This window comes from Grampus griseus (assembly GCF_964374135.1).
Source record: "Grampus griseus genome assembly, chromosome: 17".
In the NCBI taxonomy this organism is placed as follows: domain Eukaryota; kingdom Metazoa; phylum Chordata; class Mammalia; order Artiodactyla; family Delphinidae; genus Grampus; species Grampus griseus.
Window position 1 is genome coordinate 48,390,740 of NC_139011.1, and position 22,426 is coordinate 48,413,165.

Here is a 22,426-nt window from a genome sequence, read left to right on the forward strand (position 1 = left end):
GGGTCTCAGGAAGAATGATTGACTGTGTCATCCCATCCCTTCCTCAGTTTCCCCATCTATTGTGGGATTTGGACTGTGAGCTCTTCTTAGAGAGGGAGGAACAGAGCTTCCTGGGAAGTGTTGGGGGTACTTCCTCCAGCTGCTGGCTTTGTGCCGGGGGCCCTGCTGGAGGCTGCCACCAGTCAGTGTAGGGTGCAGGTCTTCGCGGTAGGGCTTCTCTTGAGCCCTCAGAGTTGCTGGGCCAGGGAGTGGCGGTGGTGGGCCACGAGTGCTGGGGTGCAGTGTGTGTGTGTGTGGTGCCGGGCTGGCAATGGTAGGTGGACTGCCTGGGGCCTCTCAGGATGGCCAGGGCGTAGACAGGGCCACGAACTCCAGATGTCCAGAGCCAACCTCCATTTGGGGAGGGAGGAGACACCCTTGTGATCCACCCCCCTCCGCCTTATCCCTGTGGGTCAGAGGTTCTGGGGCAGCTGGGAGGTAGGAATGGTCCCTGTGGGAGCTGGTGAGAACTGCCTATGGGGCCCCTCGTGTCCGGAGCTGGGACCAGCACTGGAGGGATCCCCAGGGACTGCCTGGGAGGTAGGAGGGAAGGAGCCCCCCTCCCACCCATCTGACAGGAAGCTATGGCTTCGTCCAAGGCCTGGCATCCCCCAGCCCTTCCCTCCTGGATCCCCAGCATCTCTTCCATTGGTGAGGGGATGAGGGAGGTGGGCACTGAAGCTTCCTCTCCTACAGGGCCTGGCTTTGGGGGGAACGGTGAAGTGAAGGCAAAGTGAGGCCCCCTGCCTCCCCCTACGCGCGCACACACAGACTCAGCTGCAGTGAGGCCCTGCTTTCTCCTCTCTCTGCTCTGGGGTCCTTGGCTTGGGAGCCCAGGGGAGGGGCCACTTCTGCAGCTGGCTGGCCCCGAACTCCCAGCTCAGCCAGCTGCTACTGAAGCTTCCAGAAGCTGCAGCTCTGCACCCCCTCCCCACCCCCTGAGCCAGGAGAGGCCTTTGCTGACCTGGGGGAGGGTGTCTTGGTGAGCGAGTGGGCACCCTTAGAAGGACTAGCACAGACAACCAGACAGATGGGTGGCGGAGCAGATGGACAGAGACACCCACGCACAGGCAGACGGAGAGAGACAGACAGATGGACCAGGGCTGGGAGAGACGGACATACAGAGGTGCTGGCAGAGACAGGAGTCAGAAAAATGGAAGGGCCTGGGAAGAGAGTAACAGACAGACAGAGACAGAGACTTGGAGACAGGGAGATCCAAGGGGGGAGACAAGGTGACTGAGATGGGAGAAGGAGAGATAAGGGGGAGAGAGGGAGGGGCAGGAAGAGATAAAGAAAGGGGGATACCCAGACTGAGAGAAAGAGAGAGGAGAGACTGAAGGCTACAAACCACAAACAAGGATTTGATGAGAATCTGGAAGGTGTTTTCTCCTGCTTCCCTCCCCAAACCCCCAGGCCAGCCAAGTCTCCATTCCTTCCACCCCTGGCTCAGTTTCCAGCTGCTAAAGAGGTCAGGGAGAAAGAGAGAGAGGAAGACACATATACACACACACACACACACACTCCCCCCAGATCCTAGAGACCCCTTTCCCCTGATCTCTTTGTAGGGGGAGGGAGTTGCGGAGGGTGCCTCTCCTAGCCCTGACCCCTACTCACAAATGTACATACCTCTTGTCTCAGAAAATATCCCAGAATACTTCCCACTCACTCCCCACTCACACTCACCGTGTGTCTCCCTGTGTAAGTGCAACCCCCATACTCACACCTGTCCACAGGGGCCTGGCCTCACACACACTCACAAATACACATTTTGTGGCATACATGTCTCTGCTCTCACACTCATCTTGAATCTCACAAACATAACCAGTGAACCTGTCCCTATGCTTTCTTACCCATACAGGCAGTGACACACAGGCCTCATCGTGGCTTCTCAAAACATGTTGATACACACACATACACAGTCACACTCTCACACAACAGTGGCAGTCACCCCAGAGCCGAGAGAGGACTCTTTCTCTCTGGAGGGGAAGATCAGGGTTCCCAGGAAGCCATGGTGTCATGGTGGGGGGGTATGCCCCCCACTCTGACCTAGCTGGCAGGGCAGGGAGGCAGGAGACACTTTCAGCCGGTGGCAGCCTTCCTGCAGGGCCTGGCCTGGACACAGAGAAACTGGCTGGTGTGAAAGAGCTGAGGGCTGGTGAGAGTGGGTATGCACGTGTACAAACATGTGCACGTATGTACAGGTATAAGGGATGGTGAGTGTCTGTTACAATGTGTATGAGAGAGACTGAGTGCATATGAGGTGGGATATGGGTGACAGGGAGATCCACTCCCCAAGGTGTGTGGAGTGTGTGGGTGTGGGTGTGACAGCTACTTGTCGGGTATGTCTGTGTGGAGGCATGCATATGTGACAGGTGCATGTGGCTGTACCTGGCTTTGCAGTGTGCGGGTGTGTGCCATGGGCGTACACATGTGAAGGACTGGGACTCTGGGGCTGAGGGCATGTGTACCAGGGTGCAGTGTTCTGCAGATGTGAAGGTGTGGGGGATGTTTGCGTGTGAGTGTAGCGTAGGCAGGGTGCATGGATGAGGAGGTAGCTGTGTGAGGCTGTGAGCTCGTAGCCTGGGTTGGAGGGCTGTTTTCCAAGGCAAGGATGCTGCTTGAACAGAGGCCACCGGCATGAACACATGAGAAGGGGCTCCAAGGCACACAGTTGGGCGCTGACCCGCACGACGTACAAGGACAGACATACCCGCCCCTGTCCTCCCTCTTGGTCTCTCCTGGCGTCAGTGGTTTTCAAAGGAGCCTCCACGAGGACTGTTTGCTGTGCAGTTCCCCCCACCCCCCAGCCCGTGCCTCTTCAAACACAGGGATGCCCTCCAGGCAGCTTTGTGGAGGCTCCTGCCTCGACCATCTGAAGGCAGATGGGTGGGCTGGGATCTGCTGCCGCCCCCCCAGGGAGCGAGGAGGCGGCACTGCTCCTTCAGCCTGGGCACAGGAAGAGACAGATGGACTGCCTGTCTCGACACCCGGACGTGGGGTCTGGGGGTGGGCGGGCACCACCGGCAGAGGGGCTCTAGCGGGCAGCCCCCAGGTGGGCCCCTGAGCAAAGGCCAGGACTCTGCCCTTCACCTCCTCAGAGGGGCACCCGCCCTCACCCCGCAGCCCCATCACCTGTCTGGGCACAGGGGCCCAACTCCAGCCCCTTGTACCTCCTAAATACACAACCACTTCCCCACTCACAGCTCCAGCACCCCTAAACACAGCCCCAGCACGCCCCCAAACACACAACCACCACATGCCTACCCACCCAAACACATATTACAGCCCTAGTACTTAACCAAAACCCAGATGTTTATGACCCCCAATATACCCCCAGACACCCCAACACACACACAAGGCTTCTACCACATCCTGAAACAGATCAACTCTTCCTCCAATCCCAGCACCTCCCCAGATACACCCAGGACCCTACTGTAGCCCTAATACCTTCCACACACTCAGGTTCTCAGAGTCCCAGCACCTAACCAGACACCCACAGACTCTCCCGACGGCCCCAGCGTTTCCCTCCGCTGCAGCTCATCACGTCCCCAGACACACCGATACAGCCCCCTACACCTTTCCAAACTCTCCCCGCGACATACACGTACACACACCGCCTCAACACCCACGCAGAGGACACCCCTGTAGCCACACCATTTACCTCAAACACACAGACACGGTGCATCTTGGAACAGTAATGTCCCCTCAGCTTCTCGTACCTCAGCAGCCCGCACACGCACACACACCCCCCAGATCCCAGCACCTCCGCAAACAAGCAGTCCTCTGTGTGTTCCCCAGCAAGCTCCAGCTCCAGTACTTTCCTCAGCCATCCAAGGGCCCAGGGACAGCCCCCACCCCTCTCCAAACACCAGTCCCGCACTCATACACAAACACACAGGGCCCCAGCCCAGTCACCCCTCAGAGCAGCTCCGCCCTGCGCCCACACCTCACCCTGCAGCCGCACTCCCACCATCACACGTTCCAGCACAGCCTCCCTCCTCAGCGCTCTCCATCACCGCTCCCCCACCCCACCTTGTCCTCCCCAGCCTCCCTCCCCCAAACTCCCCCCAGATAGCCTCAGCCTTGCAGACACACTGGCCCACTCTTCGGTGCTCTCTCTCATTCTCGGCTGCCTGGTCCTCCCCCACTTCCCAGAGCCTCCTCTGCCTGGGGAGGCATCTCCACCCCCCCTCATTGCCCCAGGCCTTTCATTCCTGGACAGTGAGGCTGTACATCTGGTTCAAAGCTGCCCCACCCAAGACCCTGTGCTCTGGGCACCCTGGCCTGGGCTTTGGGGGTTTGGGGCCTCTTTGGGGGCTCTTGGCACCTGGTCATCCTGGTGTGTCAGCCAAGAACTCTGAGTACCCAGCCATGCCCTGACTCTGTCGTGTATGCGTGGGGGTGGGGGTGTCTGGGCAGGGGAATTTACCCCCAGCCTGCACATTCTCAGGTGCTTGCCAAATCCCCCTCTTCTTGGGCTCACCTGAGGGGTACATTGGGTCTGGAGCTTCAGGAAAAAAAGATGGAGAAGGTGCTGGCTTGATATGCTTCCCCTCCCACCCCACCCCACCCCCAGATCCGGGCTTGGGGCTTGGTCTCCCTGGGAGTCAGTTCCAACAGTGAAGGTTACTTTACTAGATGCATGATTTTAAACGGAATCTCCACCATCTGTTCCACCCCCTAATTACAGATGCACAGAATCCGCCTCAGAGGGCAGCGTGAGGGGAGTGATTTAGAGGCTGAGCTCTGCCTGCATTAGGGCTGGGGAGACTGGGGGGGCCTCTGGGTATTGCTCACAGCCCCCCATCCCATCTCTTTCCCAGGGGCCCCTCGTGCCTCTTCTCTTGTTGGGGGAAAGTCTCCTAGAAAGGTGCCCCAACCCCCTAGACCTGAAAGAGGAAGCAACTGCAGTGCTGAGGGAGGGGTCCCTGAGAGATCGCCTGTGTCCCAGGCCCCAAGTCTGGGGAGGCAGGCTCATTAGAGCCTTAAAAAATTCAGTGGATCGATCTCTTGCCTGCTTCTTGTGCCCTGGGGAGCCACAGGCGCTGGCCTGGCCCAGCTGTCTGCCCACCCCAGGGGTAGCAAGGATTAGTGAGGTTAGGGAGGGGGCGGTTAGAGCAGAGGTGGGGACATCCAGGTTTTGGCAGCAGAGGATGTGGCCAGGCACGCCAGGACCCACCAGGTGTGTTTGCACGTATGTGCCGGTCCTCCTTGGCACAGCTGACAGGCCCGACCCCAGCTTGAGCCTTGCCCTGTGGGGCTGGACGGGCACCAGGGGCCGGAGGGGATGGGCCAGGGCCTGGGCCTCAGAGGGTTCCGAGGGACACCCCGAGGATGGGCCTACCTTTGCCTGTGGCTCCGGGGACCTGGGGCCCCGGCCAGCTCGCTGGTGGTGGTGGCAGCCGCGGGCATGCTGCGGTAGAAGCTGGAGCATTCACTGTGGGGAGAAAGGGAGAGAGGCCGGGCTACAGGAATTTTAAAGATTGCTGCAGGCAGGAGGGTCTCTGGAACCTTGTGGAGCGGGCAGTCATGCAGAAGTAATCCTATCGCTGCCTGCCTGGAGGAGAGGAGAGGGGGCTGGGAGCGGAAGGATGGCGCAGCCGCCCCTTTCCTACCTCAGCCCCTGCCCCAGCCAGCTGTGAAGGGAGCCCGGGACCCCAGGGGGCTCCCCCGGGGAGGCACCACCCTTCCACCGCTTCCTGTGCCCCCTGGAGGGGCGGCACCGCAGCTGTTGCTCGGCTAGGAGCTCTGGGTTTTATAAATAATGCAGCTTGGAGGTGGGGGCCAACTCAGCCTTGGGTCACCCACTGTGGCATCATCTCCAGCTGGCAGTCCTGTGGCAGAGCCCCTCTGCCTTCCAGCCTGCTCCTCCTCTTTTGCTATGTGAGTTTGGGCCAGAGGCCCAGCCTGTGTGAGCTGGGCCAGGGCAAAGGAGTGTGGAAGAACCCAGAACCCCCTGTCCTTTTGTACCCCGCCCCCACCAGCCTTCACAGGTTAACTGGCCACTGGCTCAGCAAATCCAGGCTGGGAAGGGATGACCCGCTGTACAGGGGCCTCCCCAGTTCCAGCCCCTCCATTTTGCAGATGGAGTAACCAAGTCCAGAGAGGGCAGGGATGGCCAAGGCCAGCCAGCTGATGAGCAGCTCCTTCCTGTCCCATTCTGCTGTCAGTCAAGGCTCTTCTCAGCCTCAGCTCAGCTAAGAGCAGGGCCTGGGGGGCAGGGGGGGATGTTTGGGAAAGTGGTTGCGGCTGCGACGTTGCCATGGCGATGCTGCAGGATGCCGAGCTGAAGTGGGGGTCTTACAGGGTCTCTGGGGCCCCCAGCTCCACACCCCTGTGGTCTTCTCCTCCCCATCTCCTGTCCCCCACCCAGAGGCCTGTCAGGCAGCTCCGGTGACAGGCTGGGTGGGTGACAGGTGGTGCAGGTGATGGGCTGGGTGGGTGACAGGTGGTGCAGGTGATGGGCTGGGTGGGTGACGAGTTGGGTGGGTGACAGGTGGTGCGGGTGCGAGGTAGGCAGGTGACAAGCTGGGTGGTGACGGGCCCTGCTGATGACAGGCAGGGGGTGTGGTTGGCGGGGATGCTGTCTCCTGGCTGGTGGCCTGTCGCAGCCCCCCACCCTCACGTGTCTGCACATGCACAGACTCTGGGCTCAGAGCTTGGGGCTAAGATACTAATGAGGCTTATTACGTGTGGGGGGGCAGGTGCCCAGGCTCACTAATGAGAGGCCTTTAACGAAGAGGGGAGACAGCTGGGGGGCTCTGAGGTATTTGGCTGGCCCTCCTGGTCTGGAGGATGAGCCAGGTCGGGACCCCACCTACCCTTTCCCCCGGCCACTTGGCTTTGTGTTAATACTACCCACAGTCATGATAGTTACCACTGTCCAAGCGTTTGCTACACTGGCCGAGCCCTTTACGTGCGTTTTCTTATTTCAACTCAGCAGCCGTAGGAGGGAGGCACTATTGCCCATTTTATGGATGAGGAATCTGAGGCTGAGAAGGCAAGGGACTTCACGTAACAAGTTTCTGTTGCAGCTGACATTTTAATCTTAAGTCTTTCTGTCCCCAGAGCCCGTGCTCTTACCCATCCCACCAGTAACACTCAGGTCTTGGCGCAGACCCCGACCTTCTCTCAGGGCCTCAGTTTCACTCTTCTGGAAAATGGATGTGCGGTGGAGGAGTGAGCACCATACGTTCTTCAGCTCTGACTTGGGTGGCTTCAGGGGCTCCTCCAGTTAACTGCCAAAGCCTCACCCCATCTGGCCCAGATTCTAGGTGACACCCCTGGACTGGAGAGAGGGCAGGGCTTAGCACTGAGGGAGCAGAGCTGAAGGGGGGATGCCTGGGGTATCCAGACCACTTCCTGCATTGTGTGGTGGGGAGGCTGAGGCTTGGAGAGGAGCAGCAAGGGCCCAAGGCCACACACCCTGTAAGCTGTAGGGCCCCATGGGATCCCAGGTCTCCTGGCCTGTTGGAAGGGTGGGGCTGGGAGTGGTGCCAGAGCTGGGAGGTCACCTCCTCCTGGACCCACCCACCAGCCTAGCTTCTTTCCTGGAGGTTGTGAGCCCCTACATCCTGGGAGGGGGCAGGGGGCTGTTGGCCACCTCTTTAGGGCCATGCCCCTTCTCCGTCAGTCTGGGCCTGTAGTGTCAGTTGATCTCCTCCCTTTGGGACCCATTGGGGTGGAAACTCCCTGGCAACAACTGATGGATGGGTTAAGGCCTTGACATTGGCCTGGGGCCACAGCATGACCCTGGAGGGACCAGGCTAGGGCTGGGGGGCTTGGAGGGGAATTTAAGGGAGAAGAATTAGGGTCATAAATCTTGGAGCGTCTGGGTTCTCTTCTCCTCGACCTTAATCTCTTATCAAACCTGCTCTCCGGCTGCTCATCCAAGTCTGAGGGTTGAGGGGGGTCCACCTGCCCATTCCCCTCTCCCTCCAACTGATGCCTCCCCCCCCCCGAAATTGCACCCCAATGGGGAAGAACAAGTTGCAGCCACTGCCGCTGGACAGAATTAAGAACTTGTGTGTCTAGACTACTGGATTTGGCCTCTGATTCATAACGGTAGGCAGGGCAGAGAGCTTCACCTCCTCAGTTTCCCCAGCCTTGGGTTTGAAATCCTCTCCTGGTGCCTGACTGCTCAGTCAGGAAGGAGTGCTAAGACCAAGAGGGATTTCACAGCTGCGGGACACATGGCCCTGTCCTCAGAAGCCCCATTCTGAGATAAGCAGCACAGTCCTGGCCTTGAGAGCCCTCAAACCCAGAGGTGAGGTCTTGAACTCAGGCTGGGTGTGCGCTGAGGCTCAGGTAGGGAGTGGGTGGTGCTGGGTGGCTGGTCTGCTTTCTGAAGCAAAGGCTGAGGCTGGGGAGAGGCCAGAAGAAGGGTGGCGGTTTGCCTGGGGGGCTGAGGAGCCATCTGTGGTTGGGGGTGGGAGCCTGGAAGGGTCTGGCTTTCCCATAGTCCCGGGCAGCTGTAGCCTGAAGTTCTGGGGCCCTCCTAGCTCCCCAGGGAACCCGCTGCTGCCCGGCCCTGGGGACCCAGGCGTCCTGGCGGGTGAGGGCGGGTCTCCGGCAGGCGCCCTGCCAAGCCTCGCAGCCTGCTCACCAGGAATCTTGTTGCTGAGAGATGGAAGATCCAGGTCAGGCCTGCAGCTCATCCCTCCCCTCCGGAAGGAGGAGGGGCCCAAAGATTCCTTCCTGCACCTGCCCTCCCATCTGGGGCAGGGCCCTCCTCAGCAGTGGGTGGGGCTGGGGGGGCCCAGGACAGGCCTCTAAGACTCCGTCACTTGTCCTGGAGCCTAGCCCAGCCAGCAATGGGCACCGGGGCACTCTGGAGGCAGAATGAGCCTGGTGTGGCAGAGGAGAGGTGGGGGTAGGGTGCTGAGGCCACAGGGGGCCCTGCATAGGGGCCTAAGCCTGGCCCTGGCCCCCACTGGCTCCCCCAGGGCAGAGGGTGAAGAGTTGGTTCTCTTCCATTATGGGAGCGTGATTTTATTCCACGTGTCACGGAGTCTGAGATTAACCTGTTCACCAGTCTGTGACAAACCCCTCACACCCAACACACACATACACACAGGCACAGAGACACACGGAGATCCTTGGTCTCACAAACGCACCTTCCACAGACACACATAAGCATTTCCATGCTACAACGCATGGCAGACTCTCACATGCAGATACACAAGCACACACTCACACTTAAAGATACACCGAGATCTAGATCCACAGTCTCCAAAGCACAACGTTCTCCCACTCACACTAAGGCCACACAGACAGAGATACAAACAGGCGGTCCAGGGGGATGCTTGCAGCCCTACCTAGACATGCACAGATCAAGGACGCCCGGTGCCCCACAGGCACAGATACACATAGACACACACAACCCCAGACACAGTCTTGTGGGCAAGCCTAGACCAACCGCCACACACACTGAGACAAAGGCCCAGATACATACAGAGACAAAGACAGGCACAGACACACAGCCGGCAGCACGCACACAAGCACAGGCGTGCACACCCAGACACAGACAAAGACAAGTAAATGCCCAGAGGTTTTGCTGTGGACAAAATGTGAGGCGCACACACACATCTGGGCCTCCTGCTCGACCTCTCTACCTGGGGACGTGGTGATCTGGCGCCCGTGGCTCCAGGGAGAACTCTGAGGAAACTTCTGCTCGGTCAGAGCCCCCCATCCTGGGCCCAGGGCCAGCCCCCACCTCTGGCTCCCGGCCCGTGGCCGAGGCCATGCAGCCACACCCTCAGCAGCGCCCTGACATCCTACCTTACCCTCCGCGTCGTGCACACTCACGGTCACACCGTCTCCTCCTGCACGTGCTCACAACACCCTCCACGCCCGCACACTTACGGTTTCTCCCTCACACCCCCCTCAGGTGTCCCCTCCTTGTTGTCTTTCTCAATCACTGTCCCCACCCCCTCGCTCCGCAGACATGCACAACCTCCGGCACAGCCTTCGTGGCCCACACCCTCGCCTTCTCACGCAGACCCCCATGCACAAATAGAACGCACGGGCTCTCCGCCACAGACCCACAAGCCACGTACACGCACTCCTTCACATACTTCCTCAGCACCGCTCTCACAGACTGATTCACAAATGCAGCACACTCACACACGCACACTCCCCCGCATACATCCCCACCGCCTTCTCACATGCGTGTGTGCGTGCACACACACACTTTCAGAGCCTCCCTCACACCATCACTTTCCTTCCTCTGTCTCTCACAAACACTCCCTCTGCCAAGAGCGTGGCTCTGCTGCAGAGCAGCCCCTGAAGTACTTGTCACTGTACTCCACCACGTCCTTGGCCTTCCTGGCCTCAGTATCTTCCCTTCCACCTCCAGCCCTGCATACTGTGGCCTTGTATTCTTTTGCCATTTCTCCGATTAGTCAACAAGAATATATAGAGTATTCATTTATTCATTCAACAAATGTTGACTGAGCACGGATTATGGGTTAAGCATTGGGGATTCTATGATGACACAGGTCCTTCCCTCGTAGAGCTCTCAATTTTGTGTCCAATTCGTTTGCTGCTTGTCTCATCTGACTAGAATGGAAGGTAACCCTTGATCTTGGATGTTGAGAGATGTGTAGGAGTTCACAGGAGGAAAAGTGGGGGAAGGGTGTTCTAGGCAGAGGGCAAAGCATGTGCAGAGCCTACAAGTAAATCAAGGTACAGTAGGCTGGAAACTGAGGTGATGCTCAGAGACTAGAGGAGAAGCTGCAAAGAGGGAAGAAGCCAGATGTCACAGAGTTTAGATGCCATGCTCAGGGGTTTAGATTTTGTCTAGTGGGCCACAAGGAGTCATGGGAAGTCTTTAGTGACAGGACAGGGTGAGGAAATGATGGTGGTCTGACCTAGAAGAGGTGAGTGGCAAGGAAAGGAGACTCATTTAGGCACAAGAACCAGTGGGGTTCCAGTTCCAGAGCTGTGACCTCAGGAAAGTCACCACAACCTCTGTGACCTGGGTCCATCACATGAGGATGGGAGACAGTACCAGAGCCGGGCTTATGGTATATGCTCGGTAAACAATAGGCATTATTGTCAATTATCGGTAGGACATGGCAGGGCATCAGATGAGGAGGAGATTTTACTGAGCACCTACTGAGTGCTGGGTACTGCGCCAGGTGCTGGGGCCCAGAGGGGAGGTGGTCTGCGGCTTCAGGAAGCTCACACACCGTAACGACAGCTCACGTGGACAACAGAGCGCGGGGTGTGAGGGTGGAGGCAAAGCACCTCGGAAGGTTAGAGGAGCATAAGGGCTCTGGGTGGCTCACGAAGGAGCTGGCATTGAGCCGGACCCTAAAGAGGCTGGTTGAACTTGGGCAGGCAGAGGTGGGAGAAGGAGCTTCGGGGAGAAGGAGCCCTGTGAACGACAGCCTGAGGGCAAGGGGTCTAATCCGGCTGTTGTGTGGGACACAGGAAGGGGGTGTCGTGGGATGGGATTATGGAGGTGAGACCTTGGTGGCCAGGCTAAGAGGGGGGGTCAGCACGGGCTGAGCTGCACTCTAGAAATCCCATGTTTTGGTGGTAACATGGAATGTGTCCATTAGAGACTGCTCCAGGCTCTGCCAGTAAGCCGTTGCCCTCTTCGACCTCCCACTGTGTGATGACCTTCCCCATCTGTGTGATGAGTTCAGTCTTGTTTAGGAGGGACTTCCGGTATCATGTCCTGGGGCTGGCCTAGCCTACTTTGTTGGGCATCTTCTGGCCTGGGATTCTGGGTCTCAGCAGTGCTTCCTTCCTGAGCACCCTCAGCCAAAGAAAGGAGCAAAATGAGGGGTTCCCCAGAGGCAGGTTTTGGGCGCTGCAAATGAGGGGCCAGGAGCTCCACACGGAAGGGAGGGGTCTTTGCCTGGATCTGACTCCAAGCCCCAGAGGGAAACCAGAAGAGAATGTCAAGGTCCCTCTTCCCTCTCGCCCTGACCCGTGTGGTGGCAGATGTGGGCCATGTGCCCAGTCCCTGGTCCAGGGGGTATCAGGACTATTCTGCCCACTGACAGAGGAGCAGAGCTTGGGTTCAAGAATGTGGCCCAGGGCTTAGAGTCCCCTGGGGTTAAGGAGCCAGGAGGCCAATCTTAGGGTGGCAGAGCCAAGTAAACGCCATGGGTAACAGGGTTCATTTATATTTGGTGTTGCCAGGAGTTGTGGTCTAAGGCAAGTCCTGGTGACACCCAAAAAAATAAGAAAAAAAATGCTGATTTTATAAAGACTGCTTTCTTCCATAGTTGACAAACTTATGATGGTACCGATGGTTGTATACTACTCTTAGAGATGAAAAAGGTCTTAAGGATTCTTCCATGTTCCATTCACCAATCTGTGTTCTTGTTCAAAGCAAAATTAATTCCTTTCAAAATTAACGTATTAGCTTAATAATAATTTTTAATCTTAAAATAATCTGTGAGAATGGGAATTTTGGATAGGAAAAAGTGACAGAAGATGGGACAAAAAGAATTCATAGAAAGACAAAACAGAATTTTTTAAATGGTGGGTACAAACTTCTGTTTCCAACTATATCAGTTTACCTTAGGAAAACATACTAGAAAGGCCAGATAAATCATAAGCAACATTTGACTGTGAGCGTTAGAAAGCTACTGAGGTAGCCATGACCTAGAAAAGTAAAATAGAGAAAGAAACTCACTGAAGTGAGAACAATATTCTGCACATGCGATTCTAGCCCAGTCATTTAGGAACTACTGATGAAGAGCAAAAGTCTGAGAAACCAAATGTGGCTCCTAAGAGGCAGAAAAGCCAGTAGATCTTAGGACAATGTCATAGGACTAAGGAAACCAGAGTTGGAATTGAGAAATAACAAGGCAGCTAGAATTTTAAGGACCAAAATCACAGAGAGAGTAAAGATTCAGAGAACAGAGCTGGATTCAGCAACAGTGTTCCCTTGCAGTATTTTCCATGTATAAAAGGTAGACAAGACAAGATGCTAAGAAGTCAAACAAAAGCTAACTGAAGTCAAAGCAAAGACTTAGTTGGCTCATAATGCTGAAGAGACAAAATTGGGGTTCAGAACCTATGAAAGATTTGTGGCCCAATGGAAAACTAATGATACGAATTAGGACACTGGAAGTCTCTACATATGTCTGTGTGTGTGTGTGTCTGTGTGTCAGGAAGGTTGATGCAACATCTACATTGAACCTTATAAAGAAGGAAAATGAGTATGAAGTTGGTCCAGGTGACTGAGGTGATCTTCCCCTACCTAAGAATAGGAAATTCTCTCCTCAAGAAAATACAGTTGACCCTGGAACAATGTAGGATTTAGAGCCGCTGACTCCCTGTGCAGTCAAAAATCCACATACAACTTTATGGTCGGCCCTTCTTATCTGTGCTTCTGAATCTGAGGATTCAACCAACCACAGCTCATGTAGTACTGTATTACTTATTGAAAAAAAATCCATGTATAAGTGGATCTGTGCAGTTCAAACCCAGGTTGTCCAAAGGGCAACTGTAATGTCATTCAGATTCTCTACAACTTGTCATATCCCAAGTCTGGTATTCACTGAAGAACCACCAAGACTACCAAGAAAAGGAGAATTAGAATAAAAAACAAAACAAAACAGAATCAGAATCATAGATGACCTAAACATTAAAGTTCATACATATTTCGGTAAATATTATGAAGTTCAAGAAAATAGATGACAAGGTGAAGAATTTAACGACAACTAGAAACTAGAAACTGATTGAAGTTGAACTGATAGAATTAAAAATTATACGAAATTTAAAACTCGGTAGTGGATTGGACACAGGTAAAGAGAGGTAAGTGAACTGGAAGATAGAGTAGTAACAATATTAAGACTAAAGCACGGGAAACGAAAAGAATAAAAAGTACACATAAGCACATTTGAGACATATGGGCCACAGTAAACATTTTTATCATATGTGTAAACTGGAGTCCAAAGGAAAAAAGGAGAGAGAGATTGGGATGAAAACAATATTTCAGAAATATTAACAGCTGAGAGTTCTCTAAAACTAAAAGGAATATATGGAGCCATAAATCAATAAGCACTAAAAAAATGCAACAAGAACAAATACAAAGAAAACCACACCTAAGATCACCACAGTACAATTCATGAATAGCAAAGAAAAGCATGACATCTTAAAAGCAGCCCGAGGAAAACGAGAGAGATTACTTTCAAAGGAACAATAGGATTAAGATTACAGTTTACTTCTCAGCGAAACTGAATGGATACTAGAAAATAATGGAATAACATTTTTAAGTGCTAAAGAAAAGAGCTGCCCATTGGGAATTCTAGAGGCAGAGAAATTGTTGTTTGGAAGGAAAGATGCAATAAGGAAATTTGCAGACAAACAAAATTTAGAAAATATTTTCTCATCAGAACTGACTGAATTAAATTATAAAGGGAGACCTGCAGGCAGAAGGAAGATTATCACAGATGAAAATAAGGACTTTATAAAGAATTATGTATAACAGAAAGGGTAAATAAGTGGATAAACCTAAATAAAATCTAACAACACAAAAGGGTAATAATAAAATATATCAAAACTTAGAATGCATTAAAACAAATGGAAGAGGAAAATATAGTAAAAGAAATTTAAGATCTCAGCATTGCCTGAGAAGCAGTAAAAGAGCTAATAAGTCATGGTACGTGTGTAACTGCTACTTATGTAAAAATAACAAGCTAATACAAGGGAAAATGGAATTTGAAGAAATCTCAAAGGAAGAAAGAAGAGCAAAAGGAACATAACAAGGTGGGACAAATAGTAAACAAGGAGTAAATGATCTGTAAGAAAATACATTAACAGTAAATACTCAAAGGACAAGGATTATTGAAACAAAAAACCTAATTCTATGCCACCTACAAGAGACAAGAGTCAGATTGAAAATGAAAGGATTCAACAATTATGTCATAACAACAATAAGCAAAATTGAAGAAGATTTTTTAATGTTAACATAAATTTGAAAGCAAAAAGTATCACTGGCGATAATGCAGGATAATAAAACCCACTGTTACTTTACAAGGAATATATTATAAATCTAAACTTCAATGCAATATATGAAGGGAAATTCCAAAAATCTAAGTAGAAATAGAAAAATCTGAATTACCTAGATCAGTAACATAGAACCACAACAATAAATCAGCAGATTATAGAAGATCTGAGTACCATCATTAAAAACTTTGGCCTAAATTTATATAAAACACTGTACCAACAATGATGGAATATATATATCACGCAGAAATTTTTAGGTGCACGTGGCACATTTATAAAATTGACTATATTCTGGTTATAAAACAAGACTCCGAATAAGCAAGAAATTTAAAACTATATAACCAATATTTTACCAAATAGTTGGATATTAAAGACATACTTCTGATCATTATGTAGGTCAAAGATAAAGTCGCAATGGGAATTAGAATTTTATTAATTGAATGATAATGAAAACATGCCATAACAAAACCTGTGGGTTGCAAATAAAGCTGTGGTCACAGAGAAGTTTATGTATTCCAAGTATACTCTCTAAATGTAAAAGGGAAAGGAATAAAGCAACTAGAAGAGAACTTATCACCCTGAGGTAGGCAGCTCCTGAACTGTACCTGTTGGGGAAGGCAGGGCAGAACTTCAGGAGGCCAGCTGAGAGCACGGTGAACACCATCTCAGGAGCAGTCTCCAAGAAAGAGAATTTAATGTACAAAGGGATGACTAATATATATTTAAGAGCTAGCACCCTGAGCCTTCTTAAGGATGACTTACGTTGCTGGGGAAAAAATAAGAAGTGCTCGATGTAGAAGGTGAATAGCTTTATAATTCCCAGGAGAATCTTGGTACCAGGACCACACAAGAAAGAACTTGGAGTCCCCATGGCTAATCCAGCAGAGAGAAAAGGAGGAACAGAGATGCGAGAGAAAATAAAGGGAACTCTTGGTGCAATTCGGTGCTGCTGCAGGCCCAAGTCCAGGTATGTGCTCTGTATCTCCACATCTTAAATAAAAGCCACCATGTTCCTCAGTCTTTCAGGTACTTAGAATTTCTCTTTAGAACCTGAAAATGGGGTCACGTTTCCGGTCTGCATTGCTAGAGTACAAAATAGAGGCAGGATGTTTGAAATAGTTCTCCATCTGGCAGAGGAGGCCTTGAAGCTGTGAGCCACTCACTGCAAACCAGCAGGACATGAAGGATTCTTGAGCAGATCTGAAGCTACTGGGAGGCCTTTGAGGAGTTAAATCCCATAGTAAATACTGTACCTTCAATGGCCCCTTCTCCCTCTCTGTCCAGCCTTCCTCCACTCCCGTGGGGGCCCAAAGGGGTTAAATGAGCACTCTTTGACTTGTACTTGGTGGTCCCAGAACTTGACGTGGGCTTGGAGACTTCCATGAAAAGTCTGCCTTCCATCTACTGGCTTGGGTTTCTTGGGCTCTCTGCTCCAGGCTAATCCCTTCAACCTGCTTTTCCCATTTCTGCCAATAATCCCCCTCTCCAGACCTTCCTAATGCTCTTCTGGGGCAGGGGGGAGACGTACTGAGGGCAATATTTATTTCTAGAGGGAGAGGTGACCACATGACTTCACAGTGGTCGTCCCCTTGATGATTCAGTTTCTGTCTAGATTAGTCGTGGGTGTTTGTGCACCCCAGCCTCACCCCCAGGAGGCTTTAGAACACTGTCCTTGTCTCAGCACTGAGCCTCTATCTAGCCTCCTTCCCTCTCTCTCCTTACCCATCTTTACCCACAGACTCGCAGGCTTTCTGGACCTCTGAGGAAGATAAGCACTTCACAGAACCTCTGCTACAGAAATAAACATATTGAAATGACTCTTTACGAAGATACTGAAACAACAGAAAAAGAATACATGACGATTGTTTCTCCTGAGGGTTCAGTTACCTAGGGGGCCTTTAGCAAACTTTGACTGATAAATGTAACCTTTCCGTCCTTGGCAATAGTTGATCACACTGTGAGGAAAAAAGTTAGAGAATGGAAAAATAATATTTGGATTTCAACGAAATAATAAAGATGCAGGGACTATCTTTGACTCTTGCAAGGTAAGAAGAGAGTTTACATTTTGATTATTTGATGGCAAGAATCCCTTTTAAAACAGGGCCAGTCTGCATGATGCATTTAAAAATCAACCTTTTCAAATATAGCCATAACCCCCACAAGATTTCTTGATTTCTCTGGGGTCAGATAAACCGTCACATTTCACAGTGGTGCCCTGTACATGAAAGTGATAAACATAACCTGGAAGCACGGCAGTGGCTAAAAATATGGAGCTGGCAGCCATTCGCTGAAAGGATCTTTTGCTTTTAATTCATTGCAGAAAATGCTAATGTCCAAATTCAGGCAGGTAGATCTTACCAACCATCAAGAGCTTCAACCCTGCTAACAGCTAAGTATGCACTTTTAAACTCTACTTTGACTGCTCCAGAAACTTACTGGGTTTCGTTAATGCCTCTGTTACTATTTCCTTTGTGTCGTTTTCTTTTTCTTTAAAAACAAAGCTGTGTGATCTTGGGGAAGTTATATTATTTCTTTGAGACTTGGTTGCCTTCTCTGTGAATATCTGGGTATAATTTTAGTATTGCTCAGTAGAATTTTTGGTGATAATGAAAATATTCTATATCTGTACCATGCAATGCAGTATTCAATAGCTACATGGAGCTAATAAACATCTTTGAAATACGGCAAATGCAACTGAGGAACTGATTTTTTAATCTTATTTTTAAATTTGTTTAAATATAAATAATGCCATGTGGCTAGCATCTGTTGACTGTACAGATCTACATAATATTTTAAGGACACTCTCCACTCAAAAACTCTACCATTCATTAACTCAACCTAAATATTTTTGCCCTCTGACAAACAGAAAATAATTTATGCTTCCCTTGAAATTATCTGTCAAGACCTTTATCAGTTTGGGGACATTATATTCTTAAAATTCACTTTGCTTTATGAAACTTTAATAATGCTGGAGTTTCCTGCCCTTGGTACCACCTTTGTGTTGATGGGAAATATTGTGGATGATCAAGGACCATTTCAAGAGATCATGGAGAGAAACCTCCTTCTGGATTTAATTTCATTATGAGGATGTCAGAATGCTACATTACTTAAAATAAAACCCGTACCGTTTTTATGCTAAGTTATATTCTACATGTAGATGGAAAAATGTTAAAAAGATTTTTAAAGAACTGCGCATCTATTTTTGAAGCTGATTTGGCTGTTCAAGGCTTGCTAGCACTTTATCCATCTCAGTACTATTTCACTTAGTAAACAAATGCAGTTGCCATAATTGTTGCTTATGTGTCTGTGTTTCCTTCTAGGCTGTATGTTTTTGAAATTAGATACAATATTTATATCACAGCCCCTATGTATAGCACAATACCCATTGCTAATTCAGATTGTGTTTTAAGATATGAGACAAAATGTAAGACTTTTATTATAGTCATAAACATCTAGCAAACCAACCAGAAAATAAATGCTAATTTTCAGTTGGTTGGCCGAGAACAAAAAAGCGAAGAATACCTAGTGCAAAACCATATCTCTGCTAACTACTGTTGGATTTAGAGCACACACATGCTAAAAAATATCTTCTTATCAAAGATATGAGGTTGGACCTGAAAAAATTATATCAGAAGTGAAAATAATCATGTGGTCTGACCAGCGTGGATCACACAAAGTAAGTGTATACTATATATAAAGTAGATAGACTACGAGGTCCTACTGTATAGCACAGGCAACTATATTCAATACCTTGTAATAACCTATAATGGAAAAGGATCTGAAGAACAAATACATATATCGGAATCACTTGGCTGTACACCTGAAACACAACATTGTCAATCAACTATACTTCAAGTAAAACAAAACAAAAAACTGAGTGTAAAGGGAAGTATAGTTTTATAAATTCACCTCTGATATCCAATGGACCAACTGAAAGACAACAGAAACTACAACTATCTAGGAGACAGGACATGGCCGGCAAACCAGGCCGTTACCCTCGGTAACGGTCATACCTGCCAAAAAATATACAGACTACCCTGCATTCATGAATACATAGGAATTCTTCATTTATCTGGCATTGTTAGGCAATGAGGTATGTTAGGAGAAGTTTTTTTAAAATGACAAATTGAAGAGGAGTTATTTTAACCTTCACTCGGTAATTTTTTTCTAAAATTAAGAAATGTATCTACTGGTGTATCTAATGTTTCCTTGATAACTCGGGGTCATCAGTTCAATCAACGTTTGCGTGAATAATGCAAATGGAAACAAGACAGGCAGGCTTACTGAAACTGAAAATGACATAGCAATGGCTGGAATAACTGATGAGAGAGCAAGAAAAAAGCAAAACTGAAAACAAACCGTGATCAGGAAACAATCAGTCAAGTTCTGACTTTCTGTACTTAGTTTCAAAAAGAGATACCACAAATCCCAGCGAGAGACTCCAGCAACATTAGCTGTCTTCCTCCTTTGTTTCCACCTTCCCCTCCTTTTCCTTCTACCCTAGATTGTTCCAGGAAGTGTTTATAGCTCCTTGCAAGACACATTCTAATACTTGCTTTCTCTCACACAAACTTCACAATATGTCCATGTGATAAATGGTGTGGAGGTGAAAGAGAATTCATCACAGGGACAGCTCCTACGAAAATAAAATTAGAAACTAGCTTCTAAACATGCAGAGAGAAGGGCGTGGTGTCAGGCACTAATTTTCTTGCGAATTCCTTTCCATTTCTAATAGACGTTCTTCTTTACCAAGATCCCTTTTTATTGGTGTCCTATTCCAGACTGCTCCACTCCGCCCATCCTCATCCTGTAAAATACATTCACACTCTTTTGTGACCCTACTTATTTGCCCATTAAATAATCAATCATAGAACTGTCGGAATTAAATATAGAGTGAAATTAAAATGCTGGAGTCACTTGGAGGGTTTAAGCAGCTCCACCAGAAAATACTGGGCATGGATTTAAAAGAGGCTGCGTGGGACTTGCTCTTGTCCAAGTTCTTTCTCAAGAAGTATCTGAAATAAGCCTAAATTCAGAGTTAATCAGACTGGCCTGCTTTCTCAGGTGGACTGGAATTCATTGCTCTTTCCCCTCAACTCCCTGATGTCAGTGGCACTTTCCGGAGAGGAGGTGGACTTCTCTGCCTACTGCAGAAGCTCAGTTCCCCCCGGGTCCGCTCCCTGTCTGAATCCCACACTTGAGGCCAGATGCCAGCCTTCCCAGAACATTCGTGGCCTCCTTTCAGTTTCCGACCTGCTCAGATTGAGTCCCTGTAGACTCTTCCTCAGCTTGAAACCTGATCTTCCACACCCTCCCTGACCTTGATGGTTACCTTCCTACTTTAGGCCTCAGGTGCTTTAGCTATAAAATGATATAGTTGCCCTTAATTCTAAAGTCTTCTTTCTAAAGCGCTACAATGTGCTGGCTCCTTGAAAATGTTTCTCTTTGCTGGTTTTAATTTTGTAGAGAATTAAAACCCCAGCCACTCTAAAAGACAGTAAGTTACATTGGATAAGGAAAGTGTGCTTTTGTAGTTAGATTAACAGGGATGGAAGACGACTTAGTATGTTTTAAGATACTCATGATCCGTTCTCGTGAGAGTCGGGGAAGAAGGGGAATGGAGTTAATAAAATACCAAACCATTGTGACAAATTAAGTTCACCAAGATGTAGCTGATTAGTTACTACTTGAATAAGCCACACAAATCCAATCCAAGTTTTCCTTTAGTTTTCTAAGAAGGATCCCAGTGAACTAAGTCCCACGTTCAGTAACTCCACGTTCAATGGCTTAGTCTTTAAAAACTGTTATGTTGCTGGAAGAAGAAATATTGCCCATCAGTCCTAATTGATGTTTAGCTATCCCGCACATTTGAAATAAATTTATTACTTTGCCTGATCTCAGTGTAATACATTCTAAAGGGGCAAAGAGCACACGAAAAGTTATGGAGTCTCCATCTTCTACACTAAAGTGTGCAATAAATTACATATTATTTGGCCGAGAAATTCACAAGGCATAGAAACCACACCATTAGCAATGTATACAGTGGTAAACAGCAGGTAATGAGAATGATATAAAACCAAACAGACTGTGTAGGTTGGCACTGCTGCCAATAAAGCAATCATTAAATGCATTCATATGCATCTACGCTAGGTAAGCTCTTTGAGGGCAATTGCTATGAATTCTACATACCTGTCAGGATATTATATATAGCCCAGTTTCTATGCCCTTTATTCAAAGACGCTGAGAAAGGGTTACTCTGGGTAAATTCAGACCTTTTCTCAATATAGAATTTCGTCAACATGCATTCTGAACAGCAAAATTTCACAGTATTTTCCTACACTAATTGCCACCTCAGCAAATGCAGGATTAAGTATAATGGATTATAAGAAGTTAGAAAGGAAAGATGGAAGAAAAGAAGGAAGGTAGAAGAAAGGTGGATATGGAGTACTTCAACATTTATGTAGAGTGGACCTAAAACCTGAGGTTTCCCTGAATTATTAGCATATGCTATAGAAACTTAAATGAAAAAATAAAAAAACCCAGCAAGGGAAACTCAAAGATTCTCTGTTTTTTCACTTTACTGCATATACACGTCCATCTTAACCAATCTATATGCTTATATCCAACAAGAGAGCATTGTTTTGCAAGGCTATTTGGGTTCTATCAGCATGTAAAGGTCGGACAACTCAACTTTAGCAGAGTCAGCTTTCAGGTGAATAATTGCTTCTTTCAGGTTGCGAGCATTTGAATTCTCCAGAAATGTTTCCCAAAACATGAAAATTAAGAGTCCTAGGACAGCGTCCTTTAGAAGTTTTATAGTATCAAGGTTTTTGGAGGAAGAGTATCCTTGTCCATTATCAACACAATGATTCCAAGCAGATCAGTTTATGCTGAGAATATTATATAACAGAACCCACTTCACCTCCATTATACTGACAGTGATCTTCATTACTTCAACCTTGTGCTTCTTATAAAGTTGAAAATACTGAGCCAAGAACAGACAGTGACAATGCCAGAGACTCAGATGTACCTATAGGTGCCTTCAGACAACATCAGCCACCCAGGCTAAAGTCCTGGTTTAAAACATCCCAACATGAATGAATGTCAAAGACCATATGCTGAGCAAGTGAAGCCAGATCAGAAGGGCACCTACTGTATTATTCAACTTACATGAAATTGTAAACTGGGCAAAAGTCATCTCTAAAGATAAAAAACAGATCCGTGGTTGCCTTGGGGTGGGAGATGGGGATACTTTTGCAAAAGCCTGGGAGGAAACTTTCTAGGGTTTTAGAATTGTTATCTATCTTTATGGGGGTGGTAGTTATACAAATGTATACATTAATTAAAAGTCACTGAACTGTTGACTAAAAATGTCTGCATTTTATTGTATGTAAATGATACCTTAATAAGG

The 22,426-nt window shown here is 49.0% G+C and overlaps 1 protein-coding gene across 1 annotated transcript in view; it reads left to right on the forward strand.

The window, feature by feature from the left end:
* LOC309835247 (uncharacterized protein) overlaps positions 1-22,426 on the forward strand; it is a gene marked incomplete at its 5' end in the record, with an annotated part of 88,889 nt that overhangs the window by 64,866 nt on the left and 1,597 nt on the right. The window contains one exon of the mRNA XM_082674662.1: positions 15,839-15,982. Within this exon, the coding sequence (XP_082530788.1) occupies positions 15,839-15,982 (144 nt within the window). The remainder of the gene's footprint in view (positions 1-15,838; positions 15,983-22,426) is intronic.